The 10,060-nt window shown below is 36.8% G+C and overlaps 1 protein-coding gene across 6 annotated transcripts; it reads left to right on the plus strand.

Moving 5' to 3' along the window:
- The first annotated feature begins 1,544 nt into the window (after positions 1-1,544).
- LOC141612326 (SNF2 domain-containing protein CLASSY 2-like) lies at positions 1,545-8,942 on the plus strand. 6 transcript variants are annotated; one of them, XM_074431072.1, is made up of 8 exons: positions 1,545-1,852; positions 2,853-2,946; positions 3,761-3,832; positions 3,953-4,200; positions 4,296-5,807; positions 5,910-6,062; positions 6,287-8,297; positions 8,571-8,942. In XM_074431072.1, exons 3-7 carry the CDS (start codon positions 3,784-3,786, stop codon positions 8,255-8,257), a joined length of 3,933 nt encoding a protein of 1,310 aa, XP_074287173.1. In that variant the 5' UTR covers positions 1,545-1,852; positions 2,853-2,946; positions 3,761-3,783; the 3' UTR covers positions 8,258-8,297; positions 8,571-8,942. The 6 variants fall into 6 exon arrangements, with proteins under 6 accessions (XP_074287173.1, XP_074287172.1, XP_074287177.1 ...); XM_074431071.1 differs by having other exon boundaries at positions 1,565-1,852; positions 2,853-2,916; XM_074431076.1 differs by having other exon boundaries at positions 1,565-1,852; positions 2,853-2,916; positions 8,579-8,942.
- The last annotated feature ends 1,118 nt before the right edge of the window (positions 8,943-10,060 follow it).

A 10,060-nucleotide genomic window follows, 5' to 3' on the forward strand; every position in this document is an offset into this window, starting at 1 on the left:
TGCAAACTTGAAAAATATTTCAGAAAAGTCTTGAGATTTTATGAGGAGGATGGCTCGCCTTTTAGAGAGAGAATGGGTGAGGAGGTTGCTAGGGTTTGAAGGGTCAAAGACCACACATGTGAAGAGCTTTAGCAACCACTCAAAACATTCACCAAAGAAGGCTCTTTTGCAAAGGCAAAAATAGAGAAAGAGTGTTTGAAAGATATCTTTAAAAGCTCATGCAAATTCACAAAACAAAGAAGAAAAACAAGTCACATGATGACAAGTTTACACAAATATGGCAAAAAGCAATTCTTGTTTTCCAAAAGATCAAAGGGTTGAATTTGCACAAAGAGGAAACATTTTGAAATTAATAATTATTCAAACCCTCTTTATTGAAGACCAACTCCTAATAAAATCTGAAGTTTTATCTTTGAAAAATAAGAGACGTGAAAGATTTTTCAAAAGATAAAAAGGGCTTCAAGTGTTACGAATTGTGGCAACAATCCAAGCAGCTGTTTACTAATGAAAGCAACAGTCGTCTTGACTGTTTCTATTACTCTAAGATACTCTACTTTCTCACTTGTACATTAGATGACACTAAGACTCAATACAAAGGGATGATTAACAACTTCAACACTTCTTAATCCATGCTTGATTTAATCATTAATCCTGAAAAGATAAACTAAGATAGCACAAATCAAATGGGCATGTTATCATCAATATAAGGAACCCAACACAATTTAATTCGGACTAAATTATGCAATCTGATCTAATCTTTGGTTAGGAGAAAGATAGTACCTTTAAAATACCGTGGAGTAGTTCTCGATTTAGTTTTATAGATTGTGAACGTGGCAACAAAATGCGCGGTTCACTGTCTGGTTTACAAGCCATTGGATTTGGTTGAGGACCAAACCAAATACCAAAATATTATAACTAGGTGAACCATAGACCAGACCAACAAAATATACTTCGGTTTAATCGAAACGAAATTATCCGATCTGATCTGATCTAATCGTCGATATGAATCTTATCAGTCCTAGGTCCTAACAACTACGTTACTACACTATCAACATTAATTGTTGTTGCAACGTTATTAATACAAGGGCTTCAATTACCAAAACTAGCAATAAATGCTAAGTTTTGTTTCACAAATTCTCATTTAGGAGGAATAATATCCGTCTTAAACTTAAAATGAGTTGAATAATATATTTTATCATTTGCATAAATAAGACAAAAACAGAATACTTAGATATTAATAAACACAATTTCTCATTATAGACGGGAGATATCCGTCTATAGTTTTAGACGGGTCAAATGTCCTTCCACTTTAAGCATAAGCCAGACAACAAGTTGCATGATGGGGCCCAAAATATCACCATTTTAAACATATTTGACCCGTCTTTCACTCTAGACGGATATATCCGTCTATAGTGAAACTAATTGATTAATAAAAAACCTATCTTATCTATACAAGTGATATGTTATTTGACCCGTTTTATCTTAAGACGGATAAATGTATTGACTTTGTTTAATGAAAATCCTCACACCATGAGATTTAGTGAGAGTGAGAATAGTAGAGAGTAAAGTAACGAGACAAAGGCAGGTCCTTTTACCGCGGGATTCCCAACGACTTTTCATAACCACACTCACTCTCTTTCTCCTCAATTACTCCAACTTTTTCCGTGCTTTCATGCACACAGCCGAATGCTGCAATTTAGTAAAACAAAACAAAATCTCATTTTCACTCTTTATATCTCTTTTATTCATCATCATCATAATAATAATATTCTCTTATAACTATAAAGAAATTATGAATTACTTTTGTTTCTTCATTTTATTCTCCTCATAATTATTCATCTAATCTAACATGGTAAGTTTTGATTTTGGGTTTGCTACCTCTTATTTAATATATTCATCTGCTTTGATCATATCAGTAGCGGAGTCAGGATTTATAATTAGGTTGGTGAACTCGAAAATAGGAAAAATCGGAAATTTTAACTAAAACTTCCGCATGTTTTATTACTCATTAGCTAGCCCCTTCCTAGTTCCGCTACTGATCTTGATAATTATGATTAATTAACGACTAATTAATTTGTTGGTAATTTTTAGAATTTAATTTAGTTTTTTTAATGCTGATAATACAGAGGTGCTCTGTTTTATTGTGTTAATTGGGTAGTATTTCAATTTTTTTATGTGATTTTATGTTACCATTTTGGCAAATTTTATACCATTTCTGGGGGTTTACTGATTTTGTCAAATACTAACTTTTTAAGTAATAATCTGTCTTCTTTGATAGAATACAATCCGGATTCATACCTCAAAACAGTTAGACAAAATATCAACATAAAAAAGAGAGAAAAATAAAATAAGAAAAGCACAATACTTTTTCTAATGAATATATTTATTTGATTATCTTGGGTCATTCGGAAACCGTCTCTTTGGCTCTTTGCCCCTTTACCCTGCAACTTGCGGGAGTCATTGAGGGTTTGGGGTAATGATGGTATATTTTTGATGAGCTTTATGACTGGATTTTTTTTCACAATTTCAATCTTAACCAGTGATCAATCATATTTTCTTCCATTTTTATTTGATGATCTTGGGTCATTCGGAAATAGTCTTTGTATTACAAACACTAAGATAAGACTGCGTACATTTGACCCCTTACCCTCGCAGTTTATGAGGTATTGACTATTGAGATACTGTGGTAATGTTGTTGTATTCGGTCAGCTTTATGATTGATTTTTTTTTTCACTATTTTAATCTTAACCACTGATCAATCATACTTTCTTCCATTTTTCTTTTGTTAATTTTTTTATTTATTTTAATTTTTTTAAGTTTTATTGATGTTCATGTGGTTTATTTTTTGGTAGCATGGTAGGTGAAGAAGTTGTACCAGGTCTTCTGCTGTGCTGACGTTGAGATTGTGGTCCTTGTGTAAGATTGTTAAAAAGTCATCTTTTTCATGTAGTTAGCTAATTTATTCCTTAATCCTACATTAATTTATTTTTGTTCTTTTGTAATCTGATTGGTTTTGTATATGTGTGATTATGACTAATTTCTAAGAGTTTTCTAGATGTCAAGTTTTTCGATCAAGCTCTTCGTTTTATTGTAAGTCATTAATTGTTGATGGGTTCAATGTCATTTTAGTTGATGTTTACGCAACACGGTGAATTAGGATTTATAAAGTATTGGTTTGCATCTAATAGTTGATAGGCCTATTTAAACTAGATTGATGTGTAGCGCGGGGGAATGGTCTACTAAATTGGCTGCGCTTTTAATATTGTGAGCTAGTAGTTGATCGATGAAAATTTTGACGCAATTTTCATAACGGGATGCTTGTTGTGCACTGTGCACATAGAGATGAAACTATTTAAATTAAAAGCTTAAGGTAGTAAATTTGTACATTAAGCGCGAATTGAAATGATGATGAACTATAGGTACACACCAAATAGCTGATGAAACTATTTAAATTAAATATGTTCAATTACGTGCGTGTGAGATTAGAGTTGGAAATGGTTAATCCGAATTAAATGAATAGCTACGTTTTAAATTTGGTTACAGGGATACGACATGCGACTAAATATCTTTTTGCTGTGTTTTCTTTTTGCTTCCACATGTTTAGCTATTAGTTAGTTCGATCAAATGGTGTCGCTTAATGTACAAGTCTAAATTGATCAACTTAGTTGATTAAACCTGTTACTTTTTCATAGCAAAGTATGTTGTGCTTTATTGCTTTCTTGGAGATTCAATGATACAATTTTATGGGAATTAATTGCAGTACAAATATCTTTTCGAGATAAAATGACAAAACGAGGTCTCCATCAGTCCCTACACCCTTTTGACGAGTATCGTAAGAATTCTTTCCTTTTAATTCTACTTACTTCTAAACAATTGGAATACTAATCAAAGGTAAAGTAGTTTTTTAAAAAAAAAGAAATAACTATTACATTTTTTTGCCATATTATTGCAGCATTTGAGGTATTTTTTCAAGGCTCATGGAAGACTGTGGAGAGACTACGAATTAATGACGGAAATATAATCTTTAATTTCCTGGATCTCGGATATTTGTATGAGAAAAAACTTTTTCTACCAACTCTTAGGCTAAGGCCAAGAAGAGCAACTATCATCGACTGCACATGCACACTGAGACGTGGTGCTGAAGTTTCCGTGTTTTCAAAGCCTAAAAATTCAGATGATTCATCTGAAGAATCCCCCACTGTAAGACGAGTTCCCATTCACTAATTTTTGCTGTTGGCTAATGAGCTCGTTTAGTATCTCATGTGTGGTATCGGTATTTGCTCTTTCTAATTCAGGGACGATGGTTTGACGCTAGAATAAGTTCCATAGAGAGGACTCCACATGAAAATAAATGTGAATGCAAATTCTACGTAAGATTCTTTCATATCAGTGACAATGGTGGAACTGATAGGAAGAAGCTAAAAAAAGAGGTTGAATCTGTAGGGATCGACCAAATATCCGTCTTTCAAGTTCTTCCGCAGAAGCCTTCTGAAGGTACATTTTACAGGTGGAACCTTGCTGAGGATTGCACTTCCGTATCAAGAACCAAGTTGTTTCTAGCAAAGTTTGCTTCTGATATTTCTTGGCTGTTGGTTGCATCTGTTGAAAAAAAGACGATATTTGATGTTCTATCAATACAAAACAAGATTGTGTACCAAATATTGGATGGTAGCTGTAGCAGTTACTCGACTGATGTACATTTAAGTGCAGTAAATTTAAGGAAAGACGGTGGGGTAATTTTCTCGTCGGTTTACCCTTTTGTTCCTGTGGACAACTATATGAACCCACAATCCGAAGAGGTGAAAGATTTAGTTGAATCAAATTCAGTTTGTGAGGTCACAGAGTTGAGACGATCAAAACGCCGGCATGTGCAACCACAACGGTACTTGGGTGAGATCGGCCTAGAGGCGGCAGACATGACTGGTCTTCGAATAGGATGGAAGAGACTGGATATGGATGATGATTTGGCAATTGTCCTAGCCAATGATGATGAGACAGATGGCATGCTCCTAGACAATCCTGAACAAGGCTTCGATAATAATGCTGTGGAGATATATTCCGAGGATAATTATCTACTTTCTAGAATTGGGGCTGAGGCGAAAGACGAGAAGCTTGTGAAAGATTTGTATAGTGCGGAAGAGAGTGAGGGCGAATGTGTCAAAAGAAAAAGGGGACGAAAGAGTAAAAAATTCCTAAGCGAGAAAGAGAGTAAGAGATTACAAAGTAAGAAAGATGATAAGACTCAGCTTGCTATTGTTCCCGTGTTGGAAGAAAACAGTTGGATGCCACGGGAACAAAGCGATCTCCAAGCTGAAATGCGTCCAAATAGACTCAATGCCGCTGACGATAATGTCCCTTTGAAGTTTTATAGGAGAAGAGTCCGAGTAAGTAGAGCCACGAGAACAAGGAAGATATCCGAATTGGATGATTTTGGTGGGGGGTCTCGATATGCTACAAAGACTTACAAATATCCGATGAAAAGGTATCATCATCCTATGTCTAGAGCTTCTAGAAGAGACAAGAACTCGGACGAGACCCAAGGCGGTCCAAAGAAAACCTTGGATATTGGTGTGTACAAAGATCTTATATCAACTTACATGAAGAACATTCAGCTGACTATAGAGAATAAACAGCCTATTCCTACCGATGCTTGGAAAAATCTCCAAGGCGCGTCATCTATGTATGAAAAGAAGGCTGCTGACGAAGCTGCTCCACCTCCCGAGGAAGAAGAAGAAGAGTCGGAAACTGAAATGTTGTTCAGAGAAATGGAACTTTGTTTGGCATCGGCATATTATCTTGATGAGGAGGTATCGAATTTTCTTTAAACTGTGTTACTCTTTCCCACTAAATGTTGGTTACTCCGTAATTATTTGCAGCTTTTGCTAACCTCCTGAAACGCAAATGTGCAGAACTCAAAGGCCAAAGAAAGTGACCCGATGGAAAAGTTTTTTAATGGAGATCCGTCTTGTAAGCATGTGTATATAATAGATGATGAAATCGGGGTTCTTTGTCGATTGTGCGGATATGTGATCACTGAAATCAGAGACGTCTCACCAGAGTTTGTAAGACAATTTAGCAGCTTCAATTTCATGATATCTCTTTTTCTAGACGTCTCATGAGACGCTACCATGCTAGTTTTAATATGGGACCGGCTCATTTTTGGGCAGTCTCATAGTACTCTTATCATGAGACCGTCTCATATGCAAATTTTTGTGTAAATGTGTAAGGTGACCAATTCATAAGACTTGCTTTTTTCTCCTTAATTTTATTTTTTTTCTTATTTCAGATGCGACCAACAGGATTTTCCGCGAAACATGAACGGGCAGATAACAGAGGTGAAAAGGATGATACAGAGCAAAAGTTGCTTGATGAGGCATGTACTGGTCTTGTCTACCATAATCCTGGTTTTTCAGACACTTTCATGTCTGAACCAAGTGATAATGACAACGTGTGGGGAATAATCCCGAGTATAAAGAAAAAGTTGCATGATCACCAAAAGAAAGCTTTCGAGTTCCTATGGAGAAACCTTGCCGGGTCTTTGATACCTTCGGAAATGGAACCGTCAGGCAAAAAAGTCGGTGGTTGTGTAATTTCTCATTCTCCTGGTGCAGGGAAAACCTTTCTGATCATCGCCTTTCTTATTAGTTACTTGAAGATGTTCCCCGGAAAGAGGCCCTTGGTTCTTGCTCCTAAGACTACACTCTACACATGGTATAAGGAGATCATTAAGTGGCAATTTCCGGTCCCGGTTTATCAAATCCATGGTCGGAAAACCTACCGAGATAGAATTTACAATCAAAAGGTTGGTAATTCCTCCTCAGCGGTGGTCCCAAATGGAGATATCATGCATGTGCTTGATTGTTTGGAGAAAGTACAAAAGTGGCATGCTCACCCGAGTGTGCTTCTCATGGGTTACACCTCGTTCATGTCGCTTATGCGAGAAGATTCCAAGTATGCCCATCGTAGGTACATGGGTCAAATCCTCCGAGAAAGTCCTGGTATTTTGATCCTAGATGAAGGACACAATCCAAGAAGCACTAAGTCAAGGCTAAGGAAAGCACTAATGAGGGTTGGGACGGAATTTAGAATTCTACTCTCAGGGACTTTGTTTCAGAACAACTTTGGTGAGTATTTCAACACTCTTTGCTTGGCAAGGCCGAATTTCGTCAACGAGGTACTTCGAGTTCTAGATCCCAAGTACAAGAAAAAAATCAAGGGGCAAAACAAAACTCGAACTTCCATAGAAAACCGTGCTAGAAAGGTCTTCATGGACATCATTGCTCGAAAAATCAACTCAAATGATCTAGATGAAAGAGCTGATGGTCTAAACTTGTTGAGAAACCTCACGACCAAATTTATCGATGTCTATGAAGGTGGAAGCGCTGAGAATCTACCTGGTTTGCAGAGTTACACCCTGATGATGAAACCGACGCCTCTACAACATGAGATTCTAGTAAGACTTCATCAATTTATGAATGTGGCTCGAGGTTTTCCTTTGGAACTCGAGCTCATGATCACCCTCGGCTCCATCCATCCTTGGTTGATCAGATCCGCGGTTTGTGCAGGCAAGTTCCTTAGTGCCGAGGAACTTGAAAGCCTCGATCAGTACAAGATGGACCCCACAAAAGGGTCAAAGGTGAAATTTGTCCTTGGATTAGTACAAAGGTCAATCATAAGAAAAGAAAAGGTGTTAATCTTTTGCCATAACATAGCACCTATCAATCTATTTCTCAAATATTTTGAGATGATATACGGATGGAAGAAGGGACACGAGGTTCTCGTCCTTCAAGGGGATCTCGAGCTCTTTGAAAGAGGACGGGTTATGGATAGGTTCGAGGAGCGTGGCGGACCCTCAAAGGTGTTACTTGCTTCTATCAATGCTTGTGCCGAAGGCATCACTTTGACCGCTGCCTCTAGGGTAGTGTTGCTTGATTCTGAATGGAACCCATCAAAGCAAAAACAAGCTATTGCTCGGGCTTTTAGGCCCGGTCAAGAGAAGATAGTGTATGTGTATCAACTCCTGGCCACCGGGACATTGGAAGAAGACAAGTACGGAAGGACAACGTGGAAAGAATGGGTTTCGTGTATGATTTTTAGTGAAGAACATGTGGATGACCCTTCGAAATGGCAAGCTGAAAAGATCGAAGATGCTTTGCTTCGAGAGATTGTTGAAGAGGATCATGCTAAGTCTTTCCATATGATCATGAAAAATGAGAAGGCTTCCTATGAAAATCCATTGAGGGAGATGAATGAGTAGCCATCGTAGCTTGTTTCTGTCCGCAAGCTGTAAATATAATGTAAGAACTTCGTCTCTTCTCTTTTCTCTTTTCCTAATGCAAAAAATGACCCTGGCTGCCTTCTTAAGGTCATAAATACGGCGTTTTTAGGCGCTTTTCTCTCGAGTCTTGATCCTTGGCCAAAAATATCCTTGAATATGTATTTTTTATGGGGAAAAAAGAAATGGAACGCCAAATTTGACCCTAATGGTTTTGACCTTAGGTCGGAGATACCACGACTCAATGACCTTTACCGGCTAAAATAGCTGACATTTGCTATCTTTGTTTGGACAGAATTATAGATGAAAATCTGGACGGTGTTGTTGTACTTAGATGAAGCGGCCACGAGGAATCAAAGACCCGAGAATAAATATCCTCCTAAGCAAATTCTGCAATTTTCTTTGGAACTGGTGTAGCAGAATTTGTGCTATGAATTGCTTTTAAGGTGTAATTTTCAGCTGATTCGAAACAATAGGCTAAAATGTGGCTTTGTATACCTCATTCTTATTAGTACTGCATGTATGCATATGGATAATGGACGAGATGGTGTAGGTTAGCCTGATCAGTCCACATATTTTCTTGTACCGAAGACGCGGGTTCAAAATCCATGTCATGTGTGACTAATGACTATCTAACCATGAAAATATTACATAAAAATTGTAGTATTACTGTATTAGAAGGCAATCTATGTTTTTCAGTTTACTAACTTTAATACTCCGTAATAGGAATAGTCGATTAAGCTGTATAATTTAACTGTTTCATTTGATTATATACGTTTTTCTAAAAATCTTCCTCGCAAATTTAAAAAAACGCATGGAATCAAATGGAATTAGACATGTCAAATTTTGACCCGACCCCCCGTTTTCAGGCTCAAGACCGGAAATTTCGACCCGGTGACCCGAAACCGAAATGACCCATTATTTTAGGGTCGAGACCCGACCTGAATGGGTCGACCCGTTGGATCAATGGTAAATAAATTATTTTATTAAAATATTAATATAAATTATTATTTTTTAATACTAAACTTACACACAATTAAAAATCAGATTTATATAACTTTTATAACATTTAATAATAAAATAATTATTAAAAAACTTTATTTTAATAATTATGTCAATATAATTAATATAAACATTAAATATGCTTAAAATATTAATTTTAAATAAGTTTAAAATTTTTAAAAAATATTTTGTTGATGAAAAAAGGCGTTCGAAATTATTTCTTGACCCGTATTCTGATTCTAATCCGATCCGTATATGACCCGACCTGCCCGGCCCGTTCGACAGGTCTAAATGGAACTGAGACTTTTGTAAGTTTGCTGACAGTGTGGTGGTGAATCTGGTTATGGTAATTGGTATGGAGGTGAAGAAGTTCGGCCCAACTAAAGTTTGGAATGGCAGGGCCTTAGATGGGCTGGCTTACCTGCTTGCCGGACCGGTATAAGCACAATTATTTTACACGAAATGAGCAAGAGATGAATTTACTTTCACCCGACTCGAATCCCTTTAAATCGATAAAATCTAAAATATTTGGTAAACTGAAACCGATCTGAAATTAAACTGATAACTAATACGGAGTAATTTATTGTGCCCAATCCAATCTGAGATGACCCGTGATTCGATAATGACAGAAAAACAAATTAGCTTAATGATGATTGAAACAAAATCAAATCAGCATTTTTCTTAAATACTAGTTGTTGCTCCGCGTCCTACCGGGCGCGGTGCCCCAATTTGACTAATCGTCTACCAAACCTCATTAGTAGGCATCGAAGTAGAAACGTAAAT

This window comes from Silene latifolia, chromosome 11 (genome assembly GCF_048544455.1).
Source record: "Silene latifolia isolate original U9 population chromosome 11, ASM4854445v1, whole genome shotgun sequence".
Classification (NCBI taxonomy): Eukaryota; Viridiplantae; Streptophyta; class Magnoliopsida; order Caryophyllales; family Caryophyllaceae; genus Silene; species Silene latifolia.